The 13,441-nt window shown below is 37.9% G+C and overlaps 1 protein-coding gene across 1 annotated transcript in view; it reads right to left on the bottom strand.

Moving 5' to 3' along the window:
* Positions 1–1,257: 1,257 nt before the first annotated feature.
* The window catches only part of ERCC6L2 (ERCC excision repair 6 like 2), a 31,748-nt gene continuing 19,564 nt past the window's right edge, over positions 1,258–13,441 (bottom strand). Inside the window, exons 11-15 of the mRNA XM_031054230.2 lie at positions 12,179–12,250; positions 10,916–11,061; positions 6,915–7,010; positions 5,375–5,474; positions 1,258–1,586 (exon numbers count right to left, since the gene is read on the bottom strand). Of these exons, the coding sequence (XP_030910090.1) occupies positions 1,428–1,586; positions 5,375–5,474; positions 6,915–7,010; positions 10,916–11,061; positions 12,179–12,250 (573 nt within the window). The 3' untranslated portion in view covers positions 1,258–1,427. The remainder of the gene's footprint in view (positions 1,587–5,374; positions 5,475–6,914; positions 7,011–10,915; positions 11,062–12,178; positions 12,251–13,441) is intronic.

Below are 13,441 nucleotides of genomic sequence, written 5' to 3'. Positions count from 1 at the left end.
CTTCAGACTGAGGATATGATATCCAAGTGTTGTAAAGGTCCATACCACATAACCAGATGTTCAGAATATTCCACTTTAAATACAGAATGAGAGCATGATATTATCTAATACTTTACAATACATGAAATCAGGGGCAAGCAAGCAATAAAAGATAGCAAATTCAATCTAAGGTAAAAGTATTATCAGTCTAATTACATACTGTCTATAATTGCCATTACAGTGTCAGGAACCAGAGGGACTACCATGCTGTGGTTCATGGTCCTCACCTTCTCTGAGCTGCATGAAGAAGTATCTTCCTTTAGCCATGTAGCTGCTGTTATGACTCCTGCTTCTATCCGTCCTTCCCTCTAGAACAGTCAAGAATGCTTGCAATAAAAAATTTTATCTGTTCAAGTTAAGAAAGGTAAGCCCAGTTTTTCTTTCTTTTTACAGAGGTCTAAGCACCAGAAACACAATCAGCAAAGACCAGGCTTGCATTTGGCAATATGGTTACTGCTCCTTGATCTAATGCATATATCCTGCAGTAAAAGCAACATACTGCATAAATTTGGAGGATTTGATTTACACACAATTTTAATAATTTTAAACTTTTTTCCCTAAAGCAGAATACCTGCTTCAACACTCAAATTACATGCCATGTTTTAATTTAATTTAGGGCAGTTTTGAGCTTAATATCCCCAGAGTTACTCTTTTGGCTATGCCAACTTTGAATTACTGTATTACATTCCCAAGCCTCCTCCTAGCAAAGGCAAAATAACACAACAGAGGGAAAGAAACCTAGAATAAAGCTGCAATAAACTCCAAGATGCAAGTTAGCTGCAGCAAACATACTGGATACTGTATATACTTAAAATCAGTTTATACTATACACTGTGGAATTGGACCAAAAAGACTACTTCTTTTTAGAGTAACTGAGAAATTAAGGCATGAAGCCTCAGTTATTTACTTCCATCCGCTAATGTTTTTAAATACAGCATTCTAAAATACATGTTATTAGACACATCAAAATGTACTATATAAATGCTACTGTGATCATAAAAAAATGTTCCTATAATCAGATTTCTGGCTTATATGGTTACTGATCTCTGATGAATGAAAGGTACCTGTACACAGTGTTAACAATATGTGAAAGTATTACAACAATAAGTTATGGCATTTTCACTAGGAAAAGAAATATATGGGCAAACTTTAGAAAACTATAATCAGAACTTTTTCCAGTTTTTTTTTGTTTTATTTCAGGAAATTTAGCTGGTCTACATCAGAGTCAGGAATTACCATGCCTGTTTCATTTAATGCACTCCTAGACAGATACTTTTTAAATTTCACCATTCAGCTTCATAAAGTGTTTCCATTTAAAATTGTAACAAAGTACCTCATGAGGAAAGCAAAAATGTAAAACTAATATCCAAAAGTAAAAAGGTAAGACTTCACACCTCCAGGATGTCTTTGGTAAGACAGGACCCATGAGTCCTAAGTTTGAAAAGGTTATGGATCCCAAAAAGCTCTCCTTGATGTTCCTTTGATCCTTGCACTGCCTCAAAATACCGCTTGGCGTTTTCACTTCCAACCACCGTGCAGTGAAGTTGCTAAAACAGAACACAAAAGATTCCAGAAGTGTTTGCTCCAGCTACTCATCAGAATTTCCTGGCATCTACATTATATACACAGCTTTAGTTGGAGCAGGCAAAAATTCCTAAGGGAGGTTATTTTGTTTTGATTTTCCTGGCAGATGTCAGTATAATAGATTGTGTTATAATATGAACCTGCCTGGTTTTACTGAATTAAAAAAAAAGAATATTTTAAGTCTTTTACTTCATTGTTGTCTGATATCAGACATCTACTGTACACACTACTGACACTTCTCTGTACCTTGACTGCTCATCTTTCATCAGTACTAAATTTTTACTAACTTTTCCATAGTCCATTGCATTGTATGCTTACTTGGTAAGGACTAAATAAGGCCATAAGATTACTCCCAATGATCTCTGAATATTCCATTATCATGCACTGTAAGCAGACTGAACAGAAGTGATTTAAAAATCTTCTAGGTAAAAAGGAAAAACAAGTAAATGGTTTGTCAGGCAGAACTAAAACATTTTTGCAGTCAGGCAGGTTTCAGTGACTGTAAATTTTCAATACTTAGATAATTGGTCTATTTGGCCTTAAATTGAAGAACATCAAAAACATGGTATTACAGATACAAGACTTGTAATACTTTTTGTAACAGTCTCTAAGTAGCTGGTAGTTCTTCAGTTCTACTCCTAGTTCTAGCACTGAACAGGCATTTTCCTGGACAGCATATCCCTGGAATTATACAGGCCAGTAACTGTACAGTCAAATTCTAGTTTAACTTTAGCCAAGCACAGTTTACATCTTTCTTGAATCACTCATATTATTTACAAAAGTATACTTTAGGACACATATATAACTTACCTGGGTTTCTGTTAGATTTAAATCTTATTTACATCAGATTATTCAATCACAAATAACTTCATCAGACAATCAAACATCACAAATTAAAAAAGAATTTAGCAATTTTAAAGTCAAATAGATCCCTTGGTAAGAATACACTACAAACATGAGAAAGTGTTTCCACATAAATTGATTTCTGAAAAGCACAGATGACAACATTAAGCTCTCTGAGAGCGCATCTGTATAGTTCACCAAAAGCCACGTGTCCACAACTACTCTTGGTTTCTGAACTTTCAATAGCAGAAAAACACATTTGCTTCAAAACTGACTGAAAATTTCCTGTGTTCATGTCAATAGCAGGTAATACAATTCAAGTGTAGACTAAAAAATTAAAAGGCAAGATTTATTCTGTTTATTGCTTCCTATTCAACTTGAAAACCACAAGTCAACTTGGGACAAAAAATAAAAAAAAGCCCCTACAAAAACAAACCAACCACATGAGCCTTTCAACAAGCTGTATAGATACCTTCTGGAAAACCAAGCAGATGATATCCAGGTCTTCTTTATCTACAAGATTACCAACTGCAAAGACCTCTGTGAAGCATGACACTCCTCCAGGATTTTAGTTACAGCAGCTGGTGGTAAATTGCTATTGCTCATTTTGTTAGCCAGAGATCTCACCTACTGATATTTGCTGTTGAAGTGAATCCTCCCAAGTACTTTGCATGACAGAAACTTTGAAACAGGATGCTCTCTAAGCTTTTCCATTGTCATGGGTTCAGCAGTAGCCCATGCTCTGCCAGGGAGGAGGGAGAGATAGGGCGCCTGGTCTGGGCTAGTCGGGGAGGTATTCCATACCACAGCACGTCCTGCTCGGGGAGGGGACTGGAAGCTGGCCGGGAGGGAAGGAGTTAATATGCTGGGCTGGGCTCGGGGAGGCAACGGGAAGCTGGCTAGGAGGGGAGGGGGGAAGCTCTCTCTTCCTTCCGGGGGCTGGCCTCGTGGCAGCGGGTGGTATGGTATTCTCTCTCCCTGTTTGTCTCCTCTAACATTGATCTGTTATTGGTACCGGTAGTTATTTCTGTTATACCTTGATTGCTGGACTGATTTTACCTCGATCCGTGGGAGTTGTATTCCGCTGGCTCTCCTTCCCATCCCTCCGGGAGGGGAAACAAAGGGGGAACTGTGCAGATTTAGTTTAAACCACGACATCCATGAATGTGGATATAAAGAATTAATCAACTATTTTTTTTTTTTTGGCAATGAACGTTCCTTTAGACCTTGCTAAAGTAACATACATAGAGCAGTGCAATTCCTGCTCCTGATATGTTTGAAAACTAAATATTGTAGAATCATAGAATACCTGGTTGCAAGGCTGTGGTTCCTTGCCTCAAGGAACACCTTAGCAAAAGCAAAGTCTAGCAAGATGTCCCAGCATCCTGTCCAGCCACATCTTAAATGCATCCAGTGTTGCTTCCCTGCGAAGATTATTCAAATGGATGATTGTTTTCACTGCAAAAAATTCTCCCCTTGTGTCCAATTAGAATCTCCTTGGGAGTAACAGGTACCCATTACCCTGTCTTTTCCACAAGACTACTTATAAAAAGGGAGTCTTCATTTTCTTAGTAGCCACCCTTTAAATACTGGAACATGGTGATAAAGTCTCCCCTAAACCTTCTTAAGGCTGAACAAGCCCAGCTCTCTCAGCCTTTCCTCACACAGCAGGCTTCCCATTCCTCTGATAATCTTCGTAGCCCTTCTCTGGACCCATTCCAGCCTGTCCATGTCATTTTTGTAAGGCAGAGATTAAAACCAAACACAGTATTGCAGGTGCGACCTGACAAGCAAGGAGAAGAGTAGGATAATGACTTCCTTATCTATGCTGGCAATGTCCCTGTTGATGTACCCCAGCATCTTGTTGGCTTTCTTTGCTGCAGCACTGCTCACTCATACTGAGTTTGTTGTTCAACAGGACCCCTAGTCTCTTTCCAGAGCTGTTCTACAGGTGGGTGGACCCCAGCCAGTTCTGCACTCTTGGACTGTGTTTAGCCAGGTGCAAGACCTCCCCCTTTTTCCTTGTTGAGCTTCATACAGTTCTTGTTTGTTCACTCTTCCAGCCTATGCACATCCTCCTGCAGACCAGCTCCCCCTTCCACAGTGTCAATTTCCTGACACAGTTTGGTATCATCAGCAAAGTTAATCAGGGTACACTTCATCCCAATCTTCCAGATCACTTATGAAGGTATTAAGCAGTCCTGAGACCAACATTGAGCCCTGTGGGACCCCACTAGTAACATGTCACCAGTTTGAAGACTAGCTATTAACAAAGCTATTATTCTGATCTCATTAGGAAACAGTTGTGAGATTCTGTGTTCCTCAAACTTCTGGTTTTCCCAGTCTTATGTGTCTAAACTTATCAATGTAACTAGCAAGATTTAGAAAGAGCAAGTGTTCCAGGTTCAGTATTGTGGCAAGCAACATCTCTTCTCCTTGTAACAGCAGAACTACAATCTGGTTTTCCCTTCTTTTACAAGAAAGTTTTTAAAGGCAGGAGAGCAAGCAATGCCTTCTTGCTGTTCTTCCACAGCACCAGCAAGATTTTTGCTTGTCTTTCTCCAACCCTTCTTTGGAGGGTCGGACAAAATCAGACTCCAAACCAAATCAGACTGCTACAACTCTAACTACAACTCTCAAAGATATATTTTACAAGTCTTGAAGTTTTCCGTACAACTTGATAAATGTATATTGTATAATTAAGCTGTCCAAAGTTACAGGAAAACTCAAATACAAATATAAATGTTTTATTCTTTAACAATTACTAAAGTTATATCTTAGCTTAATCCATTAAATAGCATATATCATAAAACCGAGGTATACTACAGTTTTGCTATAGGCTAACTTTGCTTTCAGTCACTGAAACTGCTTCAAAGATATCTCAATTTAAATAGCTTCTGAACTTTACCTGTTTATAAACTTGTCGCAAATACATCATCTCCTCCACAGTTCCCAAGGATACCAATCTAAACACTTTAACAGGTTTGTATTGGCCAATCCTGTAAGCTCTGCAAGGACAACATATTAAAAAACATTTTTATTGGTTAAAAAGAGAAAGCACTCTTACAAGTAGTAAAATAAATAAGTAAATAAAAGCATTCCAATAAAACACAAGTACTCTGAATAGTTTATGAGTTGGTTGTGGTTTTTGCTATTTGTTTTTGTTGGGTTTATTTGGGCTTTTTGTTTGGTTGGGTTTTTTATTTTCCCAAATTTTCATCAGTATTTAATTCCCTTTACCCTTAGTTTTCAATATTTCTTCCAAGGCTTATCCAGCTTTCTCCTAAGTTTGTATCACAAAGTATATCTCCCACCTCTCTTGAAAACACATCTTCCAATATGTTTTCTCAGTTGTGTTTTTTCACCACCCCATCCTGTTTCTCCATCTGCTCTTGCATACGGTATTCTCCTATTTGCATTATATAGGAGTTAGATCACAGGATTACTTGGGGCAGTCTGTTCTTTCTTAACTTTATAAATTACTTTGCAAGTCACAACATCATAAAACACCTAATAAACAGGCAGCGTTCTATCTAAATGGTAAATTCTGAGACTTCTAATAGATTATATTCCAAAAATTCAACAGAGGCTGATCCAATTTCTGTAAATGTGATCTTACAAAGATTCTTTAAAAGCAGACCACTTCAACAACATACATTGCTGAAACAGATATTTCTCTAAGAAGTCAGAAAGACTCTTAAGATGGAATTACGTAACTGGCAGGGACAACAGAAAACAGTTTATTTCTGCTCATGAAAATACATATTTATCTACTGAATTTACAAGGTTTCCAGTATCTTTTACTTCAGCTATTCAAAAGTCTGCCCTGAATTCCTAGGCAAGCATCTTACAGTCAAAAAGCCCTAAAAGAAAAATCCAGATTCCTGGAAATACTCCAATGGCATAATATCAGAGATGGGAGTGAGTGCTGAAGAGTGTGAAGCGGAAAAGAGCATAAATCTTTTTTCAAGGATTCTGAAATTCAAAACATCACTTGAATGAGGGTCAACTACAATGCATTTTGTCTTGACAAACAGGAGAAATGCCATCCAGCTACACAGTCACTCACATTCTAGAGATCATGAAAAAATCACAAGAACTATGGTTTGTTGTTTGCTTGGGTTTTGGGCTTTTGGGTTTTTTTGGTTTGTTTTTTTTTGGGGGGGGGGGAAAGTTGTGGTATTGGTGTTGTGTTTTGGTTTGTTTGGGGTTATTTATGACCCTATGTAACAGTGCCACAAAAAAAAAAAGGAAACTAAGAAATAAAATTCAAGGCTTAAATATCAACGCTAAAAATAATTTAGCTGGACATCTTTTATTATCTCCTGGACAAGCAAGACAATATTAAAAATTTCTTCCAAGGAAAATTCTAGTTGGACAATCAGACTACAAAATCAAAGCAAAAGAAGAATACAATGTTGACTGAGTTCTATATTTTGAGAATATACCTGTCAATAGCTTGAAGATCATTTGCTGGGTTCCATGTAGGATCAAACAGTACAACAACATTGGCACCAACAAAATTAAGACCCAGTCCACCAGCCCTAAAAATATAAAAAAGAAAAAACAGGACTATTTGACAGTAAGAAAAACAGAACTCCCTCTCCCCCCAACCCTGTGTATTAAAGTCACATTGACATACCTTTCACCTACATAAAAGAAGACCACAATAGAGATACTGAAAATGGTGGAGTATAGCTTTGTGTTACTATTGTGTTAATAACCACTAAGCACTCAAATAACCACTACTGTAAAATGCAGTCTTCTCTCTTAAGAAGTAGATTACAAACTGTATGACTAGCTGTCATAACTAACTGTTATCACTTTACTACAGCAGAAGCCCTGACTGCTACTTCATACACACTAAGCCCTACACAGGTCTACTCCACCAATGATTTTACTGAAATTCATAACCACTTTTATGACAGTTAACATTATAGAAGAAGGACTAGATTAAATAAGAGTCTGCACTAAACTTTACTTCCTCTAATCCCAGTACATAGTTTCACAATAATGTTATGCAGCTTCTACTAAAATGGTCACAATCTAGGGTATGTCATATCTTTAAGAATTAATAACGGTCAGTTACTTGGAGCTTGGCATATGCATAGCTGAATGTTTTATCTTGGAGAAATAAAAGTAAGGAAAATACCACTTTTCATTCAGCAACAAATCAGGCAAATAATTCTTTTCAACTGGTTCAACCAACACTCCTACAGGAAGGGACAGGATCTTACACAAGCATATACTAAATACTATTATTAATTATTACTATTATTAATTTAACTATTAAAACAATTCTTCACATTTTTAAGTGTGTGTTTTTTCTGAATGAGGTGCTGCAAAATTGAGAATGTCAACTCAATTTAATAATTAAGCACCTAGTTTTGGAAGATTACATTATATTTTGCACAGGGAAAGTTAAGATTTTCAGATATAAGAACAAATGGAGACAGAAGCTCAATGTTCCAGAGAAAGGTTAGCATGAAAAACTCAGTGAAACACTTTGTAACTTTAATCAAGGGTCTGTCTTTAATCATAGAATGGAATGGGTTGGAAGGGACCTTAAAGATCACCCAGTTCCAACCCCCCTGCCATGGGCAAGGACACCTCTCACCAGACCGTGTTGCTCAAAGCCCTGTCCGACATGGCCTTGAACACTGCCAGGATGGAGCAGCCACAGCTTCTCTGGGCAGGCTGTGCCAGTGCCTCAGCACTCACACAGTAAAGAACTTCTCCCGAATATATATTTTAAATCTACCCTGTCATCTTAAAGGCATTCCTCCTGTCCTGTCACTACATGCCCTTGTAAAATGTCCCTCTCCAGATTTCTAGTAGGCACCTTATAGTTATTGGAAGAGTGCTCTAATGTCTCCCTTAGACTTCTCCAGAATGAAAAAGCCCAGCTCTCCCAGCCTGTCTCAACAGGAGAGGTGCTTCATCCCTCTGGTTACCTTCACAGCCCTCCTGTGCACTTGCTTCAACAAGTTCACATTCTTCTTGTTTGGGGGGCCCCAGAATTGAATGCAGGACTCCAAGTGGGGTCCCATGAGAGCAGAGTGGGAGAATCACCTCCCTCGACCTTCTGGTCATGCTTCTTTTGATGTAGCCCAGCATACAGTTAGCTTTCTGGGCTACAAGTGCACGCTTGAGGAACTCATGTTGAGCTTCTCATCAACCAACACTCCCAGTCCTTCTCCTCAATTCATAGCTACTCTCAACTCATGATCTATACTTAATGGTTTGATAGAATTGACAAGCTCTGTAGAAATCAATCATATTTTCTATCAGCACCCATAACATATATTTATCCATATAGCTACATTAGTCATAGCTATTAATAAAGGTATTATGGATATCTATGACTATGTTACTACCATTACTGCACGTTACTACCATTAACTGCAAGACTTGAGGTCCTGCTATACGGACATGTGGGATTTTTTGCATGTTTGTGGGTTCTTTTCTTCACTTAAGGCTCCATTTCTCAGAAAACTCACCAACCAACTAAAATGAGGTTTTCCAAATGCCTATGGGCATTTGTACATAGCCAGCTGAAGGCAGAAACAGTGTTTTACTGGTATTAAAAAAAAAAAAAGGAAAATAAATTAGGAACATTGTAAATTTAACAGTGAAGTCACCACCACTGTCTGCTCTGTAAACGGCTAATTTATAGATTGGTGGTTCCTGTTCTAAACTTGTATGTTGACTATGCCAGTGGCAGACTCAGGATCGCTGTGCAGGGAATTCACCCTTTGCAGAATGCATTCTGCAGCCAAAAGACTGTGTATTTCCAGCAAAAATCAACATTTGGCTCTCCAAGCAACACGACTTTCAGAACACATACAGGTTGACTACACGGAACAGTTGGCCAAAAGCAGACATAAGCATATGACCCAATTCTGTTAATTTACTATGTGTTGAGAAATAAAGAACATACTTGTTGTGGTTTAAGCCCAGCTGGTAACTCAGCACCACACAGCTGCTTACTCACCTCCTCTTTCTCTGGGTGGGATGGGGAGGAGAATCAAAAGAATGTAAACTCCACGGGTTGAGATAAGAACCGTCCAGTCACTCAAGTATAATACAAATACAAATGCTACAACTACTACTGCTACTACTACTAACAATAATAAGGAAAATAACAAGGGGAGAGAATAGAAAACTAAAACGGGAAAGAAGCAATAAACACAAGTGATGCACAATACAATTGCTCACCACCTGCCAACCGATAGCCAGCCCAACCTCAGCGGTGAGCTGGCCTTTTGGATGATTCCCTGCAGTTTATATACTGGGCATGACGTGCTGTGGTATGGAATATCCCTTTGACTAGTTTGGGTCAGGTGTCCTGTTTCTGCTTCCTTCCAGCTAATTGTGCCCTTCCTTATTGGCAGGGCATGAGAGACTGAAAAGACCTTAATCAGGTTAAGAGCTACTGAGCAGCAACTAAAACATCCATGTGTTATCAGGACTGTTCTCAAAACACAGCACAGTGCCAGCTACTACTGGAGGAAGAGAAAAAAAATAAACTGATACAGCTGAAACCAGGACAATACTGTAAAGTCCTATTGCCTGAAATGTGAGTAAGAGGGAAAATTAATCTCTTGTAGAGTAGCACTAGGATAAATCACTTTGATTTCCAAACAATTATTAAATTTCCAAAGGAAATATTAAAGCTGCTTCCATTACTGCCTATCAAGAAGGAGAAAAAGATCACTTGGTGTTATCTGTGACAAACTACACAAAGTATTGCACCTTATGTTTTGCTTAGTTAATGTTGGTCATACTGACTGTGATTCCATCATTGTTCCTTCCATTTATTCAGTGATGGGAAACACTAAAACCAACAGAATCAAGACTCATCTCAAGTATCACCAGCAGGTATAGAAAGCTCACCAGTCTCTGTATTCACATTTTTCATAATGAAGAGGAGAAAGTCCTTCTCTCTCTACCTGACCTTCATTTTTAGTTCCATGTAAATTAATGGATGAGAACTGAAAAGGTTATGATTATATATCTAAACTAGACTGACAGAAGCACAAACTATAGAGTCTTTCCTAATGCTATGGATGCAGTAACTCCCTGCAGACTTCAGACACCAGGAACAAGAACTCATAAAGGTCTTGCAGATGCTGATGTCCAGATTCCACATTTTATTGAGATTACAAACAAAATCAGTAAAACCATTTTAAACTAGGATTCAGAAGACTCACTTGCTTCAGATCTTAGAAATCCATTAAGCAGAGAACAAGGGAAGGGAGGAAGCCTCCAAATATTATAGGAAGCTTCAGAGCACAGCAGTGAGTCTATGTCAACTAACAGATGAGAACAATTCACTTTCTTAGAAAAGTAATACCTCACGAGGTCATCAAACCAAACGCAGAGTGACTTATTTACTAAACATTAGGAAGGCAAAATGAAACAATTTTCAAGTTAAAAATTTTCTTACATTGTAGATACAAGACATATGTTAATTTCTTGAATGCTGTTGAACTCTCTTACAATTCTCATTCTATCTTCTGATTTTGTATTTCCATCAAGTCTTCGGTAATCTAGCCCAGATGCCATACAGTATTGTTCCAGCACATCTAGCAACTGGGTGGGGGGGAAAAAAAAAAAGAAGGATGCAGTGCTTACTAGTATCTTTTTAATTAAACTTAATTACAGAGGACATGTTTCTGAAACAAAAGGACATGTTCTATTTTTAAGAGACCAAGACTTGAAAGTGAGAGCAAATTTCTGTAATTTTGATATCAACATCCTTGACTCTCTTTAGCTGTGATTCTACAGCACTCAAGGTGATCAGTATTGGTCTGCTGTGGTCTCACTCAATCCTCCAACCATGACTTCCTGTCCCACCTCTAAGGAATGCTGAGTCAGTTCAACCCAATAAACTGGAAGGCAACTTAAACACTTTTCTACCATCTTGGCAAATTACAGTGGCTTGAAATACAGTAAATGAGCACTGGTACCAGCAAAGCAGCACACTGGTATCCACAGTCAGAGTTCAGAGGAACGAAGTGAAAGAGAAAGACGTGAGCATTCTGCTACTGCATCCAAATATTGAACTTGCAATCTTTCTTGAAAAAAAAAAAAGTATTGAAGACTATGAACTGTCACTGATGCTATTATTTCTTAATACTTTTTACCACTACCATCACACATATTTAAGAAAATATGTATTTTAGCTTGCACCATTTCAGGAAACACATTATTCCTTTGCAAGAAAATCAAGAAGAAAGTACCTTAAAAGCAGAACGTACATACACCTCTTGCTCTAGTTAAACAGTTTTCAGTTCAAACCAACTCATGAAGCTTCATGGCTACTGATGCTCAAAAGCCAGTAGAGCAGAAAAATTTACCTACTTTAAGTGGTAACACAAAGGTTGTGGGATCCTTCAGTTGTACTTTGCTGTGACACTGCTCTAATACAAGACACACTAGCTGAACTCAGTATGAGCTATCTACACCTGAAGTAATACAAGTTTTGAAAAGCTCTTAAGTAAGGCATCAGTTTTTCGTTTGTTTTGCTATCACCATTTTTATCATGAACATGATGTTTCAATGTGGTTCTGGAGTACGCTGCACTGTCCTCATCATTATTACCCACAGCACAGAGAGAAAGAGAACATAGTTAACAGCTGTCACCTTCAGGCTTTACACTTCAGAACTTGCTACTGCAGTTAATTGATAAAAATCATATAGAGCTCACCTTTGTGGAAAAGGAGAAAAGAAGAACTTTATCCTTGTTCCTTCGGAAGTGATTTAAAAGCTGCTGAAGGACCTGTAAATGAACCAGAGACTTTACCTACAGGTCATCTCACACACACTTACTCGTGTTTTCAGTCTTTAAATAGGCTACACCATAATTAATTGTTTGCAAAGCCAGAGGCATAACAAAAAACCTCTACTAACACAATAAATACGTCAAACGTGTATTCCTTCAGTGATGTACTTGCCTTTTTACAGCAGGAGTTCCAATCACTAACAGGTAAATTCAGAAGCTATTTGTGTCAGTGCATAGACTGCAAAAAACATTCCTTATCTCATGTGCTAACTCAGCTTATGAATTCTTGCATTTCACAAATGCACACAGTACCCTGAAAACACGAAAGCCTGTTTAAATTTTCTGTACTACATCTGAGTTTAGAACTGCTTGGAACTTCTCTTAAAATAATCACTGAGATGTATACCCCTCCCCATTCCCACTCTTGCCTGTTGCTCTGTTTACAGTAGGATCCAGCTTCCCAGAGTCTGCATGGACCTTGAAATGCCAATAATCCGCCCACACACAATGTTCTTCTGGTGGGGAAGCAAATAATCCAGAGCCTTGTGTATAACAGTGATACTGTTATTTTCAAAGGAAGCATGTCCACATCTGGCAACAGCAGCTCCAGAGTACCGTGCAGAAGCAATACACAAAGGGGAAAGAGGAATTTTCTGTACCAGGCCTGCAGCCTTCTCCCACTGGGCAATAAATATTTTAAAAATTGTATTTATTCAGTAATAAATATATAACTGGTAATCAACACTGATTTCACTAGAAGACTAACAAATCTTTCTCAACCAAATGAGAGTGTTTATATAAATCTTACAATTCTGAATGATATCCAGACCATAAAATACTAATTATACATCACTTACAAGCCCTTTTGTATGTGTTAGCCAGCCAGTTACAAGTGAAAACAAGGTACAAGTAAGATAATTTGACTGGTTTGTACAAAAAGGTATAATCTAGAATTTATTTTATTGGGAAAAGTCCATATCAAGTAATTTAAAAGAGCTAAATGACTTATATTTGTATTTCAATTTAGCTACATTTGAATGTCAATTTACCAGTGACATTCTTTGAAAGTAGAAGGAATGTGGCTACTGCATTGTTGCTATTAAAGTACAGGTCAAGTAATGAATTTCCTGTAAGAATACACAAAAACAAATCCACACATTTTGTTTAAATAAAATGTATCAATGTCAT

The sequence above is a fragment of the Melopsittacus undulatus genome, chromosome Z (assembly GCF_012275295.1).
Source record: "Melopsittacus undulatus isolate bMelUnd1 chromosome Z, bMelUnd1.mat.Z, whole genome shotgun sequence".
Taxonomy (NCBI): Eukaryota; Metazoa; Chordata; class Aves; order Psittaciformes; family Psittaculidae; genus Melopsittacus; species Melopsittacus undulatus.
The sequence above is the reverse complement of the archived record's forward strand: the minus strand, read 5'-3'. Positions and strand labels throughout refer to the sequence as shown.